General features: G+C 38.6%; 1 protein-coding gene across 1 annotated transcript in view; it reads left to right on the forward strand.

Annotated features, from left to right (window-relative positions):
• DCUN1D4 (defective in cullin neddylation 1 domain containing 4) overlaps positions 1–25,581 on the forward strand; it is a gene marked incomplete at its 5' end in the record, with an annotated part of 64,004 nt that overhangs the window by 16,333 nt on the left and 22,090 nt on the right. The window contains 6 exon segments of the mRNA XM_081142463.1: positions 4,619–4,689; positions 4,863–4,902; positions 13,496–13,610; positions 16,726–16,817; positions 20,587–20,657; positions 24,334–24,425. Of these exon segments, the coding sequence (XP_080998589.1) occupies positions 4,619–4,689; positions 4,863–4,902; positions 13,496–13,610; positions 16,726–16,817; positions 20,587–20,657; positions 24,334–24,425 (481 nt within the window).

The following is a 25,581-nucleotide window of genomic DNA, read 5'->3' on the forward strand; positions in this document are numbered from 1 at the left end:
ATATATATATATATATATATATACACACACACACACTATGTTTTCTCCTATACATACACACCCTTTTACTTAAAGGAAGCACTTTACAACTTCTCTTTGTTATATCCAAATTGCTAGCATCACTACTCTTGAGCTTTGGGGCCATTATTATTAAGTAAAATAAGGATCACTTAAACACAAGCACTGCAGTATCGTAACAGTCCATTTGGTACGTGACTAACAGGTCATGAGCTTATAGAGTGTGGATACACTGGACAAAGGGTTGGTTTACATTTAGGCACGCATGAGGTTTCATCACGCTATTCAGAATGGCACACAATTTAAAACTTTTAAATTGTTTATTTCTGGAATTTTCCATTTAATATTTTTGGACTGTGGTTGACTTTGGTCAGCTGAAACCACAGGAAGCAAAAGCATGGATAGGACTGACTACTGTACCTTTATATCAGGCATTGGCAAACTACAGTCCATGGGCCAAATCTGGTTCACCACCTAGTTTTTTATAAAGTTTTATTAGAACACAGCCACACTCATTTGTTTATGTATTGTTTATGGTTGCTTTTGAGCTCCAATGGCAATGTAGTTGCAACCGAGATCATATAGCCCAAAAAGTCCAGAATATTAATGATCTGACCTTCTACAGAGGGTTTACCAACCTCTGCTTTACCCTATGTATTGATATCTGATAGGGCAAATTCTTCCTCATTCTTTCTCAACCATTTCTTGGCAAGTCTAGCATGTTTGTTCTTTCAGATGAACTTTAGAACCAGCCTGCCTCCCTTTCCCCACCTCTTTCTTGGGGTGGGGAACTGGGAGGAACAAAGAGTAGGAATTTGATTACATTTAATTTGTAGTTTAGTAAAGGGAGATATGTTTAACAATACTGGGTCTTTCCATTTCAGGAATATAATGTGTTTCAGTAAACTTTCATTGTTTCTTCACTTGAATGTTGCATATTTAAGTTTATTTCTACATGTATTACTGCTTTTTGTTGCTGTTATGATTGAGATCACCTCCCAGCTGTACTTTACAAGTGACTATGGTATGAAGAAAAGTTTTTGATTTTTATGCATTCAGATTGTTTCTGACCCTCTTATAGAAGTAAACTTCTATTAGGACTGTTAATTTTTAAATTTGATTTTTTTTGGTTGATGGTCATTGTCTGAACTTACCCGTAATTGTTTCATTCTGAATATTTATATCTTTGTGTATGTTGTGGGTAGTATGGGGGAATGGACTTTGACCTCTCAGTGGCATTCATTTTTTTCATGTTATATAGGTCACAGCAATTAAAAATAAACAAGCAAGCACCAGAAACTTTATGCCCAATCAGCTTTTGTTGGATGTTTTAAAAAATACCCAGACAATAATTTAAGCAAGCTATTTATCAAGCAGGCTGTGCCTTTTTACAGAGTCATTTGTTGCTTTTAATACAGAAGATAGAGTCTGCATGTCACACAGGAGAGTCAAATCCAGGCACTGCTTTCCTGTGGAGAGCCATTTGATCATGGAATAAAGTTGACTAACCTAGCATTATCCTTTGAAATTGAAATGTGAGCCAGAGATTTTTATGAGTCAGTTAGTGCTTTCCCAAGTATGTTCTCTGTAAAGCATTTGCTCTTTACCCTTAACATCTATTCCTTAAGGATGTAAAATCTGTTTTAGATTTTAGGGTCTATTATTTGCTCTGAGCCCTGAACAGATAAACCACAAACTTAATGTGTTAACCTTTGTGAATTTATCTTTTAATGCGATTTTTGTCTTTTTTCTTTAAATTTGTGTCTCCTCCTTAGTTTCTTCTTACTTTCATGAAACTAAAGACAATTTCTTTATGTTGTTGGTTCCTTTGCTTTTTGCTTTTTGTATGTGTGTGTGAAGTGACAGTGAGGTGGTGATGGTAGTAAACATCTGATATGGAAATGGAGAATTGCTGTCATATATTTTGTGATTTGTGAAATGAATCTTGTTATTCTCATTGCCTGTAAAGTGAAACTTCGTGTACAGAACCTGCTTTTAAACGCCGCCCCACTATATCGAGATTATCTTCAACTATCATGAACATGGTGTACAAATATAGCAATGCCATCATAGGCTGTGGAGATGTACCAGGCCATGTGCCTCATTCACAGAGGGAGGGAGCACCAACTTTTGGGTTTCTGAGGTGGGGTTTTTTTGGACCTATGGAAATTAGAGACCATTTTAGATAGCTGTGTGGTATGGAAAATGGTATAAGCAAATATAGTGGTAATCGATATTTTTTATTGAGCACTTATTATGGTCCAGGCATTGTAATGAATGTCTACCACATCTAGGCATTATAACCTCATTTTCCAGGTGATGACATAGAAATTTAGGTTAAGTAACTGGTAGACCTAAGATTCAAACCAGCTGTCAGACTCCAGAGAGAGGTACTAAAGAACAGTGGTATTTGGGCAGGAACTGTGTGTGTGTGTGTGTGTGTGTGTGTGTGTGTGTGTGTGTGTGGAAGGATTTAGCAATTTTAACTTGTTAAGATTCTTTTATGTGAATTTTGACAGTTGAATTAACATCAGGGTGGTGAAAAAAGTATAGCATGGGGGGCCTGCACGCCACATTGCTCTGTAATCTTCGGTAAGTCCCTTTCTCCCTCCCTCCTCTGAGGCCTCAGTTAAAAAAAAAAAGAATCGAGATCCTTAAGTTTTCTGTTTTTGTTTTTGTTCTTTGGGGGGCCCAAGAGTTTAACTCAGGATTTAATTTCAAGATGATAATGGAATGTATCATTTGTCTTCCTGTTTTTAAATTGAGAGAACAAAAAGGGGGGTTTTGGCTCAGTAGTAGATGCAGGGGGAGGGAGTGTTGTGTGGTTAAGCTCTTCATTGCCTCTTGCAGGTCATGAGAGAGCTGTTGCTTCTAGCTTTAGAGATCACTATCCATGTTTATTAAATATAAACATAAGTAAATACACACACATACATAATACAGACATGCACTTACTCCTGATACTTTAAACCTTCTCTGTGCAATGCACTAATTAAGATGGAAAAGGTTCTGTGCCACATTATGCCACCATTTACTTTAAATATGGCTAAGCTATTTAGATGCCAAACAATTAACACTTGTCTATATTTGAGGCCCATTTAGAACCTGAGGCCCTGCTGTGGTTGTCTCTCAGCCAAAACTCTCGTGGAGCATTCCCATTGGCTGTGGCCGTGGTGTTAGGTGTTTGGCTGCGGCCAGGTAGGCTGGAGCAGTACATGTGTACGAGTACATGTGTGGCCTGCTGCTCCTGACCGTGGAGTGTGAATGTCAGGACTCTGCTGCCTGCTGGCCCCTCTGCCCTGTAGGCCAGCCAAGAACTGGATTCCTGCCACGATTTAGAAAAGAAAGAAAAGCTTTCTAAATACTGGCAGGGAAATCAGCTTGCTTTCCAGATTCAAAGCAGCTGCCCAGAGAATCCAGTCCCCCTGCACAGACAACTTTTATTGTAGTCTTCCCTTTGGGTTTGTTCTTGGCATCTGATACATGCCCCAAATAAATATCCCAGTGAAGAGTGATTTTTTTTCTTTTCTATCAGGATGGCATAAGTTGGAGAGTTGCAGGTTTTTTTCTAGGTTGCTTTTAAGACTAACTTTTTGATAGTGAAGAAAAGCAACTAACGTAAATCCTGATATTTTGTGAAAATACATCTGTTGCTGCTTATTCAAATGAGATTACTTACAGACTTTTAACTCACTTTTACATAGCCTACTATGCATGCAAGCATACCTTATAAAAATCATTCAACATTAGAAATTCAAAAGCCTAATGGCTTAACTGAAAGCGTTCTGTTGTGCAGGATTCTAAGATGGAGCAACCTAATTCTTCTCATGTCTGATTTAATGTGTAATTCTTGAACTATTGGTGATGATTCAATAGCTGGTGCATTCTTTGCTTTGGACATGTTTTTCTGAGTGTGATTTCTGCTTCTGTGTTTCTGGTTCCTTGGGACATTGAGTATTGCAGTACAAGTAACTATAGACTCCATTGTAGGGCTCAGCCTACCAAACTCAGTTTGCAGAATCATTTGTCTGTGTTTGACTAATGGAAGGGGGTGGGGGAGCTTAGGTTCCTCTTTTGCTCTCTCTGTTGTAGTAGAGCCAATAAAATAAATATACTGTAAGAACTGCCAAATAGTTGATATGCTTTTCTATTATTTTCTTGTGAGGAGCTTGATATTTTACTAGTAATTCTGAGGAAGAGAAAAGGAAAGAGAAAGTGAACACGTTTCATTTGAGATCTGCCTTCTATTTGTGTAACTTGTTTAATTTGCTAACATTATTGATATTCTTCTATTAAGTTCAGGTTCATTGTTGGTAGGATTGGATCACTACTGAAGTATTTCATTTTACCTTACAATTCACATGAAAATTTCATCAACTTTAACATTTGGTTAGGAATTTAACTTTATTTTCAGACTATTTCTTGGAGATAGGTCAGTAGTTGCATGTTGTATTTTATTTAATAAGTATCAAGTTAATGAAGATACTATTCAGTTACATCAAAACATTTGTTTATCATCAGTCTGAGCTTTCTTTTTTTTATAGTCTTTCCAGTTTGGGAAATAAATGACACTGAATTTTCCTCTTTTTCTTTTTTAAAGACTTTCAGCTGAATTCTCATCTCTCAACACTGGCAAATATTCATAAGATCTACCACACCCTTAATAAGCTAGTAAGTCAATCTTTTAATGACAAAACTACCAACTGTTTAAATAGTTGTTTTAAATGTAGTTGATAAAAGTTTAGTTTATAGATATTAAGATATCAGCTGCTTATGAAAATATTGAACTTTAAAACTTAGGATGGTATGTGATTTCTTGGTAATAATGAACTTATTTCTTGCAGAATCTAACAGAAGACGTTGGCCAAGACGATCACCAAACAGGTATCTAAATACTAACACTACTCAATTTTAAAGAAACTTCCTAATATAAAGTTACAAGGGAGAAATACTAGCTGAGAATGCTCAGCATTTTAATACATTCCATTAACAAGTTGTTACTTGGTTGAGGATTTTTTCAGAGTGTATGAGGCAGCCATGTTACAGTTCCTTCGCAGCTGGAAATCTGTTCCGGGCTCTGGCTATGACAGAGAGAATACTTCTGTCCCTTTAGAGTGGATGTAGATTCTCCCTAGTGGTTTCAAGATATCATTTCTCTACTGAAGTATTTTAGTTTGTACTAAAAAGTTACTACAGTAATGCAATTTGAAAGATATTCCATAAATATTTATTGAATTGAGATGAAAAATGATTTCATAGGTGGGGTGTGTGTGTGTGTGTGTGTGTGTGTTGTATAGGTCCTGAGGATTTATGAATGGGAAAATTGAAACTTGATTATTGTAAGTGATTCTCTAGCCCTGTGGTTCTCAGGTTTTAGTTAGCATTATAATCACTTAGCTGGGCTTGTTAAAACAGATTGCTGGGTTCCACCCCCAGTGTTTCTGATCCTATAGGTTTGGGGTGGGGCCCCAGTGTTTGCATATTTGACAAGCTTCTAGGAGATGCTGATGCAGGTGGTCTGGAGATCACACTTGGAGAAACACCTCTCTAAACTGTTGATAATCATAAAGTTTAGAAACTTGCACTTGATCTATAGTTGCTAAAACTTCCAGCACAAATTAAAATATACTTTAACTTTTTTGAAAATTATCTCAATAATATGTGAATACATGCTTGTTGGAGAATTTTGAATAGCATGAAAGTAAATTTAGGAGTAAAAAGTGACAGTCCCCTTTCACGTTTCCCAACCCAGCCTTCTCCCAGGTTAATGTTTGTTCTTTCAGATATTTTTATACATGCATATATTTTTATAGTAGTGTTTTGTTTTGTTTTTAGCATTGGTGAGATCATACTGTACATATTGTACAGCATCATTCTTTTTTCATTTAATGGTGTATCTTGGAGGTTGTTGGGATTTGGAATTCTCCCCGCCCACCTCTCCAAATTGGTTCAGAATCAGTTGAAAATTAGACAACAAGATGGAGATTGAAGTAACAAGTTCATTGGAAAACACAGCTTAGTTCTGTAGCAAAAATGCAGAGGCTTTTCAGTATTTCACCTGAATTAGATACTAGCCTTACACTGAATCATCCCCACAACCAGATGAGCACAGGACAGCACACCCTCTGTTCCCTCTTGAACCCCCACTTGTGACAGTGGAAGGGCCTGAGCTTCTGTTGGCAGGCTGAGCTGAAAGGGAGTTCAAGAAGGGGCTGGGCCCCTCTACTCAGTTCCTTCTCCCTGGATCACCAGTTAGATCAGACACTGCTCCTGCCAGGGGAAGGAGTGAGACCAGGGGGCAGAGTCTGTGCCAGGAGTGTTCTAGAAGGCCAGGCCACAGATCCCCCTATAGCCGATCTTTTTGTTTTTGTAAATATAAATCAGTTGAAAGGCAGTCAGAAGCAGCTTCCTTAATATTTAAAAGCAATGTATGCACGGTTTTAAAAGAAGCGTCAAAAAGGTATAAAACAACAACAAAAAATGAAGGTTTCTGTCGCATTTTATTACCCCAGCTCCCGTCTCATCCCCACTAGTACTATACATTTGACTCTCCACAGGTAACTCTTACATTCTTTTATTTGTTCCCAGATGGTGATGGTGATGATGATAATACATATTTTCCCCCAAATATAAGTGTACATCTGTATGTGCCTCTTGTTTTTGTCACTCAGGATATCTTGGAGATCTTTTCACAGTAACACATTTGTAAAGCATTTGCTTTATTTTTTAAACAATGCATAATCTTCTAATTCATGGATATATCATAATATGTCTCTTGGTACACATTTAAGTGTGTTTAACTTTTAACTACTGATAATGCTGAAATAAAATTTTCAGGGCCAGTTTTACTAGTTAAGAAAAAAGCACACTTCTTTCCTATTCTGCAACAGTATGTTGGTAGGTTTTGGGAATTTTTTAATTTTTTAATTTTAATTTTTATTTTTAAATATATCTTTATTGATTTTAGAGAGAGGAAAGGAGAGGGAGAGAGAGATAGAAACATCAATGATGCGAGAGTCATTGATTGGCTAGCCTGCAACCCGGGCATGTGCCCTGACCGGGAATCGAACCCCGATCGCCTGGATCCAAGGTCGACGCTCAACTGCTGAACCACGCCTGGCCGGGTGGTTTTGGGGATTTTTAAAACTGAATTTTGTTTTTGTAAATCCTTTAGGTTGTCCTCCCCTTAGCTAAGGTAATAAAACCTCTAAGTTCTGAATATTGTACATTATGTAGTTAACTTTGAACTTTGGATTAAAAAGAATATGGTTACTCTAGTAATTTCACATTTAAATATTTTATCTGAATGTGGCAGTTTAATAACTCTAAGGAAAATGAAAGTGGAAAGTGTGTTTGGCCGCATGCCTCCTCTCTCACTCCTGGGGATAGTGGGTATGTCTGATGTTTGGTATGTGACATGCTGGTGCAGTGCCTGGTACCTCGTAAGTGCTGTCAATGTCAATTAGTGTTAGTAATTTCTTAGAGTTGTCAATTTCATTAACATTTCTACATCTGGTTATTGCATCACTGGTGATTATTATACCTGACAGAGTATACTTTAAAAATGAAGCAACATAAAATGTATAATGTTTAGGAATCTGAGGCAGTTAATCACTGTAATGCCTGTTCGAATCTCTTTCCCAACAATCGTCTGAGCAATAGCTGTAACAACTGTGTATGGAAGAGCCAAACGCCAAGTGCAAAAGAGGCCGGCATCTTCCTCCTCTGTTTCCACCACTTTTCTTGGGTGCTTTCAATCTTCCTACCACCAAAAGAAAAAAAGTAAGAGAGAGACAGTTAATATTGGAGAAGTTCCCCAAAATACTGGGAGCAAGTAAAAAATACCAGGGAGGCAAAAAATGGTGAAGAAAGATGACAGATGTCAATATTATTTAGAGAGAAAGGAAAGGAAAATTGTTTGCCTTAAATAGTGGGATAAAAATTGTGCATTTAGACAAACTAGTAGTTTTACTGAAGCAAGCAAGTAGTTCAACGACCGTTCAAGAAAGTGAAATAAAATATTAGGTACTGGTAAGGTGTCTTAAAATGCAACCTATTTATCAGCTCAAATTGTTACATCTTTGTGACATTGTTCAGTGACAAGTGAGGTTGAAATAGCTATCTAAAAAGTATTGAAGTGGCACATTGAACCATGTAAAATATTATTAAGTGAAACAAAGCTACATGATACAACAAAGTCACCAAAATGAAGAATTAGACAGTAAGGTTTTTGTATTGGAACATGAATTTATACTAAGTTTGGAAAAGTCAGAAAAATTCTCTGATTTTATAGACCTTTTATTAGAAATTGGGCACACGATTTTATGTGTTTTACAGAAAATGAATCCTAAACAGGACTTTTTTTCACTTGAGACCCACAAGTGGAAAGATTTAAAAATAATAGAGGCAATGGAGCACCTACTTAGGTAGCATTATTGAGAATAACATGCTTAGTTAAATCATTATCAAAACAAAAACAGCAAGCTGGGTAGTAGACATTAAAGGGCCTTGGGTCTGATTCAGGTAAACTCAAGTTGCTTTTTAAAATGATTTTCTGGGACCAAATATCAGGATAGATCTGTTGAACAATGTTGTCAGTATTTCTAATTGTTTAATGTGGGGAGAATGGCTATATTCATTCAATACCTGATTTATTTGAAAATATAGCCGGTTAATAGAACAATTTTTTTGTTCTCTTTGAACACTAAACCAAAAGGAAATAAACCTGAACTCAAATCACAACCCTTGGATAAAAAATATAAAAAAATTGTCTTCCTAAGGATCATATAAATATGAAGGCATCAAGAAAGAGCTTCTAATCATGGGAGAGTTGGGAGGGCTTTTACTCACTGTTCATTTAATATAGAAATAGTTAGACTGAACACCGGAAGATCAACCACAATAATAATAGTAAGGGGCCTGAATCATAGTTTGGGACTACTGGTTGAGATGATTATTCTCCTATTCCTCACTTTTTGTTATTATTATAAAAGGCTTTCCTCTTTCATATGTTCCTGCCAAACATTTCTTATGAGATTTAAGGTAGCTCCCCAAAATCTTTATCACTGCTTTTCCTTGGTGAGTGTAAGAAAATGAAAACTTGCAGCTCTGATCATTTCACATGAATTTCTGGGTTTCTTAAAGCTTGTTAGAAAGTTGCTTTTATTTGAAACATCAACCTTAATATTTTGCCTCCGCCTGTAATATCAGATTGTACTCAAGTAGATACTTTAAAGGGTTAAAATAGGTCATTCTTTAAAGCAGATAAACATTCCATAACATGCTTGTTTATATTATTTGCTTACTAAATTTTTTTTAGTTTAAAGATAGTCTAATTGAAGTAGATTGTGATAAAGGTTCTGAGACAAAATGTGTGAATTTAAAACTCTACAAATAGCCCCGCTGGCGTGGCTCAGCGGTTGAGCATCCACCTATGATCCAGGAGATTGCAGTTCCATTTCTGGTCAGGGCACAGGCCCGGGTTGCGGGCTCCATCCCTAGTGGGGGTCGCTCAGGAGGCAGCCGATCCATGACTCTCTCATCATTGATGCTTCTATCTCTCTCTCTCCTTTTCCCTTAAATTTAACAATAAGGACATTTAAAAACAAACAAAACTATACAAATAAATACAAATTTGTAAAATATATTTGCTTAAATTTAAGTATTCTTATTATAAAAAGACATCACAGTTATTTTAAGAAGCAAACATTCTAGAATATGTGTTTTAAAAAAATCCTACCTGCCAAGAAACTTAAAGTCAAGTGTTTGTTTTACTGAGAAATGGAAAAAAGTCTGAAGTTACAGTGTATTATTTATTCATAAGGGTTTTAAATCTCGGGAAATGTATGGCTTTTTTTTTTTTTTTTTTTAGCAGAATTTGATTTACACATCTTTTAGGAACATTTATTCAACAAACATTGAGAGTCTGCTGCAGGACTCCCAGTGCATGTATCTTATTATTACTGCACTAAGATACTTTGTTAGCTGCTGTGTATGCACAGGTGACCCAAACGGGCCCTGCCAACCAAGTTGTGCCTTTGTAGTGCACTTAAAAACCCTCGTTGTTACCCTTGCTCAGGTAGGATCCTTGGAGCCATGTTAGGTTTGGGACAAACAAGCCTTGAATTGTGTTTTCTCTGTGTATTTTGTTGAGTTGGTTCATGTTGGCAAATTATTTTAAGTAAAATTAGTTTTCCACAGCATTAAAAATGGCTTTTTATGTAGCCTGATACTTTTCGCTGTCGTCGTGGCTTCTAGGGTTCTACCGGAAGAGCTGTGTCCTTTGCAGCATCCGTGGGGTTTGAGTTTGACTCGTCCTTCCTGTGAGGTGGGGTCAGAGGTCAGCAAGCCAGTGGGCGTCAGGGAGGTGAACAGACATCGTTTCTTGTGTTGACAAGTAACCGCTTGATTCTTGCGAAAGATGGCCCCGACGTGGCCACTCGCTCATGCTGAACATTAGAGTACAGTGACCTGAGCAGAAGCAGTGGCCTTAGCCAGGAGATAAAAATGTTGAATAAATGAAAGAATAAAATGCCAAGTTGGGGATAATTTGGGAGTCAAACTTTGAATAAGTTTTACACAGACGTGAGAAAAGGTGATTCGTGAAACTTTTTCACGTAAAGTGTTCATCACTAAGGAGAAGTAGAGAAGGTTGAGAAGGTTGGTGAACGTGGTGTGTGAGTTTACCAAGAACCTGGTGACCCTTGACAAGCCGGATGCGGTGAGAGGCCGACGTTACGGCCGTGTCTCCGCGAGCGCGCAGGTGGTGGAGGGGCCGGCGGACTCGCCCTGACTGGCGAATATCCGTGAAAGCACTTTAGTGCTCACCTTCCACGGCCGAGGAGGTGAGTGTGTTTTCCTCTGTGTTCTGCAGACACTGGTGGAGGCTCCTGCCAGAGCCGATGCTCAGAACCAAACCTTGACCAGGGCAGGAAGAAAACACCTTCCCTGCGCACACCCAAGGCAGAGAAGCGCGCCTCGAGGCTTAAGGCAGACTGACTTCTCAGCTGTGGTGCAGGCTGTTCACCTCTGCGGGGGTCCGTTTCCATCTGCAAACCCCACCCCAAGGCATTCCTGTATGGTGGCAGTCTGCAAATGCTTGTGTCACTGTGCAGCTCTTGGCACCTTTTTGAACGCTTTAGTGTTGTTTGTGAACAGGGCCACCCTTTCATAGGGAAGGTGAGTGAGGTGCTTGTTGGTGATGGGCAGCACTTTCTATGGCCCATTCTCCTCCAGTTCTTGCTATTGTGGGGAGAGAAATTGGGGCATCTTGTGTCTTGGAAGAACCCTGTACTCCCTGCCCCCAGGAAGGGCAGGGCCTGGTTGGTCCCCCAGGCAGGTGGCTGAGGGGCTGCTTGTGTGCTGAAGCGGCAGACACGGTCCTCGGGCACATGCGCTGTCCAGGACCCGGCACTGGGCCGGCACCCCATTCGGGCTATAGTCTTGTTTTATGATAGAATAGTGCATTTGGCTGGTATTTTCTTGAAGCATGTTAGCCTGGTAACTTACCACAATGGTGGGAGCCCAAGTATAAATGGGGATTTAGGTTCCAGTCCTGACCATTGCTCTTACCAGGGTTGTGTTAGCTCCTGACAACGCTTTCCCTGCCTTTTGAACAGCTTTCTAGAAAGAGTTGTCCAGTTCAGTAGTTCTCCCTCACCTCCCATGTTCCCCAGCTCACTGCAGTTTAGCCTCCCCATCACCAGCCCATTGCTACTGGACTTGATTGCTAAATTCAAGGCGTCCTGTCACTGCTTCCTGCGCCGATGTCCGTGTGCAGCTGACCACTCCCTCCTTGAAACACTCTCTTCTCCTTTGGCTTCTAGGACGTTACCCTCCCCTAGGTTTTCTCCCTACCCAGGTTTTGCTTTCTTTTCCCGGCCCCTTGCTTTTCCACACTCCCAGGGCTCTGTCCTTAGTTCTCTCTGCTTCTCAGCCTCTGCCCTTACGGTCTAGTGGCAGCGGTAGTAAGTAGTGACGGAGAGCTTGGGCTTTGCTGCTGGGCTGCGTGGGTTTGACCCTTGACTTCTCCTACTGCTTTCCATCTGCCATCTCGTCTCTGTGGTTCAATTTCTTCATTGTAAAAATGGGGATGCTAACAGATTCCTACAATGTAGGGTTGTGAGGATCCACTGAGCACTGAGGTCCAGCCAGAGACCACGGGCATACCTCTATTATGTCACTTGAAACATGTTTCTTTATATCCCCCACATCTGTCAGCACAGTGCTTGGCAACTGTTGAATGGATGTACCTGTATACCACAGTTCTCATTCTTCCAGTGACGCACCAGAGACCAAGACTAGGTCAACGATTGACCAAGCCATGTAGTTAGGTGAAGACCGGGAACTCATTCATTGACTGCAGATCATTCATACCCAGCACCCCTTTGCTCTTGTCCTCTTGGGTCGCTGAGAGCCCAGGGTCTCTACCAGTGGAAGGAGTAAGACTTGTGGTCCAGAATGCACCACTTAGCACTTCTGAGACCTTGGACAGTGATTCGGATGCCTGAGCCTCAGTTTTTCCATCTCTCGAGATAATTACCTCTGCCCTGCTGTCATTTGGGGTTATTGACATAATATATCTGCTAATACTTGTGCTAAGATGAAGGATTTCAATTATCTTCTAATTGTCTTGTAATTTATAATGGTTTAAGGCAGGCTGAAGCAAGACTGTCAGGGTTTGACTCCCAATTTTGCCACCTACCTAACTAACTCTGCATCCATTTTCTCATCTGCATAAGCAGTAATGATGGTCCTTTTTCATAAACTTGTTATGAGGTTAAGAGGTTAATACATGTAACCTGAGTCACAGGAAGGTCTCAGTAAGTGTTTCATGTTGTTATCGTCTGTTGTTACTGCATTTTAATGTTTTACCAGATGAAGGGTATGCTTCTGAAAATCCTGAACGAAAGTGGCAAATTCTTTTTCAGTGGCAGGGACAAACTAAAAATTATTATGGAAACTTTGCTCAAGATCATGTCAGGCTTCTTCCCCCAAAATCCAAATCCTGTTTTCTTAAATTCCAAACCAGATATATCCTAAAGCTTAAGAATATCGGGATTGACACTCCTGTGTTTTGATTCGAAGTGACTGGCTAGACTGGCCTTGCCGAGGGAAGTGCATGCATAAGATAGCCGTGCAGTTCTTTTGAAGGAACATTGACATATAGGAGGAGCTGAAAGCCTAGGTGATTTATCTTAGTGTTTTTGGAGAGTAAATTGAAGTTGTGATAACTTCTATTTCTGGTGTAATTTGGGGGAAAGTATTAACTTGTGTCACTGCTAGGTTTATTCTTGACTATAACATTTTCTCAAAGAGAAACTAAAAGCCATTTTTTTCACTTCATAGCATTTACAGGTAACATCTAAACCCTTTACAGTACTGGCGGTGACAGTTTCTGATTTGGCGGGGTGTATTTTTGGAAGTGTCGGCATGTGGCATACCTCAGTCTTATGCCTTGTGACTCCTTGTTTTGTAGGAAGCCTGCGGTCTTGTAGTTCTTCGGACTGCTTCAGTAAAGTGATGCCACCAAGGAAAAAGAGAAGACCTGCCTCTGGAGATGACTTATCTGCCAAGAAAAGTAGACATGATAGGTATGACACAGGTCAAAATTAATGACATTGGTGTAAAAAAGGCACAATTCTGCCTGATCCATTGTGGGTCTTCTAAGTGTACAAATAACAACTGGAACATTATTTTGTTTCTGCCAGCCAGACTTTCAAAGTGTAATTATTTCATGTCACTTATTTTATGTGTGGGTTTATAAAACAAAAACATATTAGGTAATTTGAGTTCTTAGAAATTAAAGTTTTATCTTAGTCCACTGACCCACCAAAACTGGTGTAGAGTTTCTTTCTTTCCTTTTATGGGCCTGGTGTCTGCCTGCTGAGGACCACAAGATTGGTATGTGTTCTCACTAAATACTCCACAGGAATCCCATAATTGCCTTTGCAGGGGACCTGGGCTGAGTGGCCAGAGAGAGCTGCCTGCACTGAATGCTCTTAAGCCAGTGTGAGTATTAGCTGAGCTGAGGTTTATTCTCAGAAGAGTGAGAATTTGTTAGAAACAGATTTGTTAGAAAATTTGTTTAAACCACTTCTCTTTCAGACAAGTGAACTGTTAATTTGGTGACTCCAAAGGTCTGGTGGACCTGTTTATTTTAGGCATCTTGATTGTTTCACCCTGATTTTTAATAAGTTATTTTTTTCTTCTCTTTTTTTTAAAACAATCAACAAACATCAGTTTTAATCCTTTCTGCCTCTTTTCGTCTCCCTTTATTCTAGATCTGTAGGTCAATTCACTAGTGGGCCTGAATTTTCACATCTACAAATCAAGGAGATTGGATGAGATTTTTCTGTTTCTTTCTTGCTGTGATACTTAATATGCTACAACTCAGAGGGATAGGGCGATGGACTCTGAAAATATGAAAATAATGTCACTGTTCATATCCCAAATGAGTAGAAAATATTATCTAAAAGCAGATAGTAATGAGTTAGTAGATAATCACTAGCAATGTGTAGACCAGTGCTTTTCAGCATTACGAAGCCAGGTTACTTTATACTCCCTTGGCGGTATAGATGTGATTATTGGGAGAATTGTCAAATTCTAATAATCACATAGCATTTTGTGACTATATATGGCGTGTATTAGTTTTTCACCACAGCCTATATTTAAGATGATAAAGCCAGTTTAAGAACTGGTAGTGGAGTTGCAGAAGGGTGTGAGGTACTTTTATTGATAGTATTCCATGGTCACCCAAGGGGGAGGGAGCTATAGCATTATCTGAGCTTCATTCTTGGTCTTTTTTTTTTTTAAACAACTCTTTTTACATTGTATAATGGTCATCCTTTTTTTTCCCCTTTTTCTTTTTTTTTTTTTTAAATATACCTTTATTGATTTTAGAGAGAGGAAGGGAGAGGGGGAGAGAGAGAGAGAAACATCAATGATGAGAGAGTCATTGACCGGCTGCCTCCTGCACGCCCCCAACTGGGGATTGAGCTCACAACCCGGGCATGTGCCCTGCCCGGGAATCAAACCTCAATCTCCTGGATCCTAGGTCAATGCTCAGCCACTGAGCCACACTGGCCGGATTCTTCATCCATTTTAAGTGTACAAATTCAGTGATTTTAACTAAGTTGTTAGAGTTGTACAACCATCACTACAAACCAGTTTTAGAAGATTTCCATCACCCCAGTGAGATTCTGGATGCCCAGCCCATTCACATTCACTCCCTGTTCCCCATCCCGCACTCCAGGTAACCATCAATCTGCTTTCTAGCTCTACAGATTTGCCTTTTCTGATCATTTTATATAAGTGATCTTTTGTGTGTTGCTTCTTTCACTTAATGTTTTTTGAGGTTCATCCACGTTACAGCACATATCTTTCTTTTCTTCTGCTGGCTAAATGGTATTCCATTATCCTTTTTTATGTAGAGCATGTTTAAGCAGTTCAGACATTACAGTGTTATATAAAGGTCTCTAGATTATTAAACAGTTAAAGACTTTGAGCTGAGAAAGAACTGTTGAGGCCCAGAATAGGAGCTTATCTGTTTGAACCCTCGGACGGTATCCACCTTTGTTTCCAGTATTATGGCTACCTTTTTCAAAGAAAATAAAACTGGTGGTCTACAGTTTCAGTATCTTACCACCCTATAGCCATGTTCTTTTTTTGATATTGAAACTCAGAATCTCTAATCAGAGGTGTATACAGATATTCTGGTGAATGTGTGGGTTATGAATAAATGCTCATTAGAAAAGAATTACATGTGCTTTTTCTATACTATGTAAATGAAAATTATATTCATAAATGTTTATGTTTATAACTATTTAGGCAATTTATATATAAATAAAGGGTAAGAAAAGTATATACTAATAAGTTTTCTATCCAAATTACTATTTGTAAAGAAACTGCCTTCCCTTCCTAGGTAGGGAATATTTCAGTCCTCAGCCCCAGGTCATTATGAAATAAGAAATTCTTGCTGAAGGTCAGTGTTACAGGAAGAGGCTGCTTCCTGGTTTAGTTCTTCAGCTTATGCTGGCTGTTTCCACAGTAGTATGGAATTGTAAGAGAATGACGTAAGCCAGGGTTTCTCTATACTTCTCCCTCCTGAGCTTTTTAAGGTTATCCTAATCAAGAAACCATCCAATGAGGTGATCAACCATACACGTCACTTTTTTTCCCCCCGGAGGCTTGAACATTTTGAGGTTTCTTTTTATTTTCTTAAAGTTCTCTTGAAGTGTCTAATATTGACAAGGGTCTTCCTTAGACTGTGCCCAGTGTGACTCATAAGACACACAAGTCAGGAGAACTTAATGAGAGACAGGAGTGAGTTGTAGGGTCATCAATTGAAGAAAACACTGTAGACATTTCTTGGTGTATCTCACTATGATTCTGCACTTAGTTCTGGCTAGTGAGGTAGAAGGGGGCCTATCAAAATACCTGTTCTATTCAGTTCTTCTGATTATCTGTTAGTCAGAGAAAAACCCATATTAAGTGCTTGCCATTTAATTCTATTGGGTGTGACTGTGTTTAAAAACTAGTTATAAAAGCTGAAGCTTCCAAATGCAGGAAGTAAAATATTTAAAATGTACTTGAAATACTGATTAAATAGATGTGTGGTTTGGGTAAATGAATAAAATTTATCTGCTACTTTAAAAGAAATCAGAATCTCTACTTTGAATAACTTAAAACTGCTTTCTCAATTTCTAGCATGTACAGAAAATATGATTCAACTAGAATAAAGACTGAGGAAGAAGCTTTTTCAAGTAAGAGGTGCTTAGAGTGGTTCTATGAATATGCAGGTAGGTAATCACTTATATCATCTAAGACCGATCACCTTCAAAGTAGGGACTACCTTAGAGGAGATTAGGAAATTAAGAAATGTGTACTTTTTGAATTTGGGTTGTGTGTGTGTGTATGTGTGTGTCCCTGTTTGAGGGAGAGAACATCGTTGAAACAAATCACCAAATGTCCTATTTATAGCCAGCAGCTAAGCCAAAGAATTCAGAACACTAGAACCGAACTGAAAAGATGAAATGCTCTTGGAAGAAATACTTTGGATTGCTAGGAAACCTATTCAAATGCTGGTAATAGGTGATTATTTGGTTTACACATTGTAGTTAAAATAAGCTTTGCTGTTTTGAACCTTTACGTAATGCAACAGAATTTCTTATATTAAGTGTCTATCTTGAAAGATCATTTGGCAGAAAATGTTTGTTTTGTCATTTAAATGTGTTAAATTCAGTTCCATTTTTGCAACTTATTATAATTGGTTGGCTAGTGTAATACTGAAATCTAGGGTTTGGTGGTTTTTGTGGTTGTGTATACTGTAAAAGAGAAAAAAATTTTCAGACAAGTTTGAGCTGTAGGTTCTTTAACTTTTCCTCTTCCCTAACTTATTTTCTATCAACCTATCACAGCATCCTTCAAAACAACGTTCCTATTATCTACCTACCCAAGTCCCGCTTCATATCACTTAAAATCCTTGCTACCTACAGGAAAAAAGAAACTAGTTCCGTGCCATCCCTTTGTCTGGAGTGCTTTTCTCCATTTTTCCATCTCTCAAGATGCTATATCACTTTAAAGCCCCCTAATTAGCTTAATTGCCTTTGTACTTCTCTAGGACATTGTTCATAACTAGTTCTGATACTATTTTACTGGGTATCAAAGTGAGGGTTCCTCCCATGGCCTGATCTTGCCATTCCGCCCTCCCCTCCCCACACTCCACCCCTTTTTTTGGTAAGAGCCTTGCCTGTTTTGGGCACAGAGATTATTCCAGGGACTGACAGGGAATCCAGGCCAGACCAATCAGATTAAACTTCCTAGGATTATCAGGAAGCTAGGAGAAGAATCTTTCTCTTCTGGTGTGGACTTGAAAGGATGCAATCCTGATCCTGCTTTCTAGTTCATTGGATTTTTGTGAGCTACCCCAATGTCTTCCTAGGGAATTGTCTCTCCTTCATTATTTGAACAAGTTGAGCTGGATTTTGTTTGTAGGGGGCATGGACACTAGTACAAACACTTACATAGTATTTATATATTTTCACATCTGTGTCATAAGAACACAAATCTCTTGAAGACATTTGTCTTCCTAGTAAAAGTGTTTGGCACTTTTCCAGGTATTTGGTACATGGATGCTGAAATGAAGGAAGAGTTTGCTCATATTTGTATCACTTTGATTATGAAGACCTTTTGCTTTCTTCTTGGCTCACATTTATTGTTATGAAATGTATTATAAGAAGAAAATTTTAAACATAAAAGGAACACTTAATCCCACCACCATAGCATAGCTATTTTTATTTTTTTGTGTCTTCCTTTACAAGTAAGCATAAATTTTTCCATAGTATAAGCCACACTTCTGTTTTCTTTAAAAAGAGAGCAGGCTACAATTTCCCTTCTTGTTTGCTTTTCTTTGGCTCAGAAAGATGACATTTGGGATAAAGCTTAAGCCACATTCTTTAGGTTCCCTGAGATGCCTGCTGTGTGGTTCCTGGTAGTCCATTCCCAAAAGAAGTTTCTGGGGGTGTGGCTAGCTCTGTTTTTATACCTGCCTCCTCCCTTTTCCTTCTTCTGTATCTTATCAGGGAAAATGGTTTGAAAATGGGAATAATTAAAAGTCCCAAGTGGCATCTGTTTCACTTTTAATACCCCCCAACCACATGAATAAAAACTGTAGGTCAGTATTTTTCAAAGATGACTTACAGGTTGTACTGTAGGGTGAGCCCCCTGGAATGAGGAAGGCTTTACCACCCATGGTGTTCGCTTTCCCTAGGAGAGAGCTGCTGGTGTGGGCTGACTCCGTACTTTAATTTGGAGAGGGTGGTGGGGCAGCAGAGGCCTTGGTGTGCAGTTGTTTCACATGGATGGACCTTCAGTTCTTTCCAGAATTTTCCGTTCCACTCCTTTCCTTGCTGTCTGCTATCCATGGCTTCTGCAGTCTGAGCCCAGCTCTCCAGCGTCTGCCTGGCCAGTTAACCCTAGCTGTCCTTTGCACGGTCTATGATGTGAACTAACCACTTTTTAAAATCCCTATCAACTCAGTAACTGATTCTCAGAAATTTAATAAATGAAACCCACTCCATTGAAGACTCTTTCTACTGTTCTGTGTGATTTACTCCCTTTCGTACTTTAGTACTTCAGTTCTCTGTGACTTTAGAAAGGATGGGGTGGGGAAAGGTGGGAGGTGGTTATTTAGACCTCCTTGTGAAACTAGAATCCCTGTTTTACATAAATAATTTATCTAATTTTGAACTTCCACTTTCTGGGAGTATATATAAAATTAAGAAATTAAGCCAAATACACAAGTGCCAACGTTGATTTTAGAGTTACCCTAAAGCTCACATTTGTAGGTCATAGAAGTTCTACAAGTCCTGATTGTAGGCCCTTAGTCTCTATTTTGATTAAGTTTTATAGCAGAATGGTTTTTTGGTTTACCAATATGAGATTAGGGACCAGAAGTAGGTGCTAAGTGACCAAATGAACTGTCAGCAAAGGAAGAGATGTTAAAAGCTACCAAAGTTGACGGTGGGGCCCGTTTGCCTCCATGACACAGCATGGTATAATTATGGAAACTTGACCAGGAGGATCTTGGCCCATCGTGAAAAGGTTAAATATAATTAGGGGCCCCTGCTTAAAATGGGAGGGAACGTGGGAGGACTACTTTTTTCTAGATTACTGTCAGTATGTCTGTCTTCCAAATGTATCTCCAGTATCTTGTCACCAGGGCATTCCATAGCTTATTTTAGATATAATGGCTTTTTTTAAAACATCTTCCTCAAACCTCACTTCTAACCCACTTTATGTTAGCCAGTGGCATATTTGTTAGAATGAGTTTGCTCAGTTCTATAGGGGAATCGATAACTTCAGTATAAATATAACCATAATCCCAGTGAACAGTGTGATTACAGATAGATCTAAATAAGTGTATGAGAAAGATAATGAGATGAAAAAGTTGTTTTAGATAGCAGGATTATGGGTGGCTTTTAAATAATGTAAATTGACAAACTATATTTTAATATTTTTAGGATAAAATAGTTACATTTGCAATGATACCATTGCAAATCATACTGTTGAAAACGTGGCTCTTTTAAAACACACAGGGCAAGTGTATGCAATTAATAAGACAGTGGCATTGCATAAAATGTGGAGAAAAGGAAGACCATGATAACTAACATTCCTGCACAGTATACATCAGCAAACCTTCTTTGAGGGCCAATAACATAAAGATGGACTCTGTCTATTACATTTGGCAAGTAGGGGGTATTAGTGACTTTGCAGGTACCCTTATCTTTAGACATAAATTATGGCTGTCATATGTCCATAGGTTGAGGGACATGCAATAAACTGACTTAACTCATTTTGCAGAGTCGAATCCTTTAAAGATATAATTGAAATGCTAGAATATTTTTCAGTTTATACTTGGTGATTTCTTTCTTCAGAAGGGAGTTCTAGCCTTAAGTGTTATTTGATTTTAGTTTACTTGGATAATAAGTATTTGACAATATAATACTACCACAATGTAATAGAGTACATGGTTAGGTTTAATTTATATAAGATTGCATTTCACCGCAGGTACTGATGATGTTGTAGGTCCTGAAGGCATGGAGAAATTTTGTGAAGACATTGGTGTTGAACCAGAAAACGTGAGTCTAAGTTATTAATTCGGGTGAATCAGTTAATTATTTTTCTTAAGTCTTTTGTCCCTTGACAAATAAAGCAACAATAAGAAAGTAATGGTGTGTTAGTTTTTATGAGGCAATCTAACAACTTAGGTTCAATTCTAATTTGATTTGTAAGTGAAATTTTTGTTGTAAGTGGTATGGTGTACATTTTTTCTCGTGTTTTAGTTCCTGTATCTAAAAGGTACACTAATAAGGTAGTTAAACTAGATTTTTTAAAAGTGGTGTGGGCATGTGTATCAACAGTGACAGATCAACTTGGGGGCCGAGGCGCAGTATGTGTCCCTTTGTCTCCTTTTGTAGCTGTTTTAGCCTAATGTAGAGTTTATCCAGGACTTTGAAAAAGGGTTTTGAGTAGGTTGTAATTATCAAGAATTTTTCATGGCTCTTTTACTTCCGTTTGCATTTAGCTCAGAAAGTGATTGCTTTTCAGTGTAAGGGCCCTAAGTATTTCCCTTAAAATTTTTAATTAGAAGTTATTTTATATGCTTAATTATATTTGCCTAATTATCAGCATGTTATTGTTGAATATTTTTTCCTGTTCCCACATTTCTCTTATACTAAAATGAAAAATTATGCTCATGCAAATGCCCTGGATCATTAACTGTGCAGTTTAATATTACATTAGCCTTCAGTTTAACAAATATGCCTTGGATCCTAAATTAACTTATGATCTGGAAGCGATCTCAGGATCATCCTCTTCATTCAGGCTCTTATCAGGATATCTGGTGCCCATGCATATGTGCCATGCTCTTAAAGAAAACTAGGAATTGAGACTTCACACTTTTTCATTAAAACTTTTTTTGGGTCCCTACCATTTCTATGCCTCTGTTCTCCCCTACTTTCCCCTAATAACATTTTAAAATTTATAAAGAGCCTTTGGAATGTCTTTTAACTTATTACTTGGGTTTTTGTCTTGTATTTTAAACTTTAATGTGATCTAGTTCAGGTATCTAGATAAATTATTCAGCTTGGCGTAAAGGTTTGGGGACAACTGGGTCAATAGTATTTTTCCTGCTCTGGTCCATAGACTACTTGTAGACACAGAAAAGAACATTCACTGACTTTAAGAAGGCCATGTCCTGATGGGAGCTGGACCGAGGCTGGCAGGGTGTTTTCTGAGTGAGTGAACGGGCTTGAGAGAGGCTCCCGGGATTCTGCCAGAGGCCAGCAGTCCCGGCTGCTCAAGGATGGGCAGCAGGGTGAGGGGGCTCGGAGGCCAGGGGGCCCGGGCAGGCTGCAGGTGTGGGAGGACTGTGCGAGCATTTACGCTCGGGTGGAACGGCCCGTCAGGGTGTGAGGCAGTGCTGGTGTTGATTCTAACTGAAAAGGGGGGTTCCCAGCTCTTCAAAGTTCCTCATCCCCAAATACCAGTACTCAATAAAAGAGAGCTCCTATTATTACTCCTTTCTAGGCAGTTATGAGTCCTTTAGCTCTTTCTTTCTGTAGAATTAGTCTTGAGATGTTGAATCACGCCCATTGAAGACTAAAAGACCGAATTTAGAATATTATTTTAAAGTATTTATAACTGTACTTCAGTTCTAAGATGCCACTAATAGAAGTTATGTAAGTTGTGTCATCACTAAGAAAGAAAAAATTGATGCTAAATAAATTCTGCTGTGCCTGTTAATGGGGGATACATCATAATTTCAGAAATGTTAATATTTGAAAACGAGCAGCAAAATAGTTTTTAAAAGGCTATTTTCATCAATGAGTAAGCACTTTAAAGTATTTTAAACTCTCACCTTGCCTGTTATTTATAGCTTATGACATTTAAGCAGGTTGTAAAGTTTAAGTCTACTTTCATTTACTAAAGTAACAGCAAGATCCTTTATTTAAGTAGTTAGCTTTCTTACTAGCTGTCATAAGAAAAAGGTCTGTTTTGTGTAATTAATACCCATTGTGAACATTCACTTTGGCAGTTTAGACACATTTCATGTACAGTGTCTGTGTTCTTGTGCCTTCACCGTTTTTTTAACATGTTTATGTGGAATTTTTTTTAAATATGTCCTTATTGATTTCAGAAAGAGGAAGGGAGAGGGAGAGACAGAAACATCAATGATGAGAGTCATTAATTGGCTGCCTCCTGCACACCCCCTACTGGGGACGGAGCCAGAACCCAGGGCATGTGCCCTGACTGGGAATCGAACCGAAGTCTCCTGTATCATAGGTTTATGCTCCACAGCTGAGCCACACTGGCTGGGCTTATGTGGGATTTTTAATCTTTCCTAGTGGATGATTGATTATATGTATTGAGAACATACCAAGTTTGAATTAGAAAATGTTCAAGAGATGAGAAAATCCTCTAATGTGTGAATACTTTGAAGAACATACAACTACTACTTTTGGGAAAATTCTTCTAAGTAGCCCATTGGTCTCTTAAGTTCCATTCTGTAACCTACTTAACAATCATTTTGTGATGTGCAAAATAAGATAGAAACATTGGCGTACTAATCAGTCCTCATAATCTACCTAGTAATCTAGATTTTTGAAATCTAAAACACCTGGTGACTTTAAAAATTGATATGTACTGATTTAATTCATATTTGATGAAAGGAGATTTTAAACAGAAAAAGTACACTTAATTGTACCATCGCAGCACAGCCGTTGTGGTGTTTTTGTGTGGCACTCCACTGAGAAGTGATTGGCCCTGCTGCTACTCTGGTGTTCAGTACAGGCACAGTGCTGTTTACGTGGAGTATTGGGCTACTTTTATATAATTCGCCTCAGTCTATACAGTTGAATTTACAAACATCATTTGTGGTACAACCCCAGTGTACATCCCACCACCCACCTTTTTAATTTTTAATACTCTGTTTTGCACCTTGTTCTTTTCACTTAATAAATCTGGGAGGTCGTTCCCTATTTGTACTGATAGCTCTACTTATTTGTCTTGTGGGGACATCGTATTCCTTCCTGTGGAATGTATTTAGCAAAGAAGTATTTAATTACTAGTCCCTTATTTAGAAATGTGGGTTTTCAGTCTTTTGCTTCTACAGATAGTACTGTGGTAAGCATTGCTGAACATACATGTTAGCATACATGTGCAGGTATATCTATAAGGTAACTTTCCGTAGGTGGAATTGCTGAGTCAACAACTGGCTTTAATTTTGATGCTGCTAAATTACCCTCTGGGGCCCAGCTGGGCCTGGCTCAGCAGTTGAGCATCGACCCAGGATCCGGGAGATCGTGGTTCGATTCCCGGTCAGGGCACATGCCCGGGTTGCAGGCCTGATCCCCAGTCGAGGGCGTGCAGTAGGCAGCCGATCAATGACAACGCTCTCATTGTTGTTTTTCTCTCTCTCTCTCCCTCTCCCTTCCTTTCTCTGAAATCAATAAAGATATATTTAAAATAAACAAACAAATAAATAAATAAAAATAAATTGCCCTCTGAGGAGGTTAATCTCTACATTTTCACCAGCATGCATTATAAGAGTTCATGTTTCTCCAAACCCTTGTCAGCACACTGAATGATCAAACTTCTAGATGTTTGGCAACTAGAACTTTTTTGAAGTTATTCTGTTCATATTTCAGTGATCAAACTACCGTGAACAGAAGCATTTGGTGAGATGTTAATGTATTTAATTGCTGAGATATGTTGTTCTGATTTGACTGGGCTTTCTTGTTTTTTTTTAAACAGGTAGTTATGCTTGTCCTAGCTTGGAAATTGGATGCACAAAATATGGGTTATTTTACTCTACAGGAATGGTTAAAAGGAATGACTTCTCTACAGTAAGTCCTGGGACTGTCCTAGGGGGTCGCTACTCCCAAGCTGGCTGCCTGCTCCCTGGGACCTCAGGGAGCCTGGCTTGAGTGCCTGGAGGAAAGCCAGGTGATCTGGGTAGACTTCCACTGGAGCCATGGGGGTGAAGACCATGTGCCGTTTTTATATGATGAGGAGGGCTTTATGGTTGAATTTTAGCAATTAAGATTTTTATGTGAGTGTATATTATTTATTTTAGTATTCTTCTAGAGCAGCTCTGCCCAATAGAAATAGACCAGCCTTTTCTCATATATATGAGCCACATATGTAATTTAAAATTTTCCAATAGCCACACTAAGAAAGTGTAAAGAGAAACAGGTAAAATTAATTTTAATATATTTTATTTATATGATACATCTCAGTTTGCATTAGCTTCATTTCAGGTGCTCAGTAGCCACATGTGTCTAGTGGCTACGGTATTAGACTGCACAGGGTTAGAGCTTGAAAAGCAAAGGCTTTCTAGACTCTGGTTTACAGTTAATGAGAAAAAGTTGAGTGAAGTATAACTTATAAGTGAAAATGTTTGATATCTTCTATTTTATATATTCTGTTTTAGTTTAGGGTAAAATCGGGACCTCATTACTCTAGTGATTAAAAAATAGTAATAATAAAGATTCTGTTTGTGTTACCTAAAAAAAATCAGTGGTTTTATGTGTTCACTTTGTGCTTGTGTTTGGTGTGTTTGTGTATGTATGTGTGCGTTTGCTAAGAGTTTCATTCAAGAAAACAAATTGTTATTCTGTACTGTGCATTGAAGGACACAGTTGAGGTGGGTGACTAAACATTTTAGATGGTAATGGAAGATACATAGCTTTGATCTAGAGTGCTTGAAATGACCTCTTTTTTTCACTTTAACTTGAAATAAGATTTCAGTTTTTATTAGATTAAAACTGGAGTTGAAGTGGTTTTCATGGAGTAATTTTGGGATTTGTCTACTTTTAGTATCCTTGTCCATTGTTACTGATAGGAATGCTTTATTGGCATTGGGCGTTAGTGGCTTATGGAGCCTTATCGCTGTTTTCCCATTTGGGCCTCACGGCTACTTGGACAGATCAAGCTTGATCCTTGTGCATTTTATAAGTAAGGAAACTGAGGCTCAGGATTCGTGATTTGTGAAAGTAAGCG

Source organism: Miniopterus schreibersii, assembly GCF_964146895.1.
Source record: "Miniopterus schreibersii genome assembly, chromosome: 1".
Classification (NCBI taxonomy): Eukaryota; Metazoa; Chordata; class Mammalia; order Chiroptera; family Miniopteridae; genus Miniopterus; species Miniopterus schreibersii.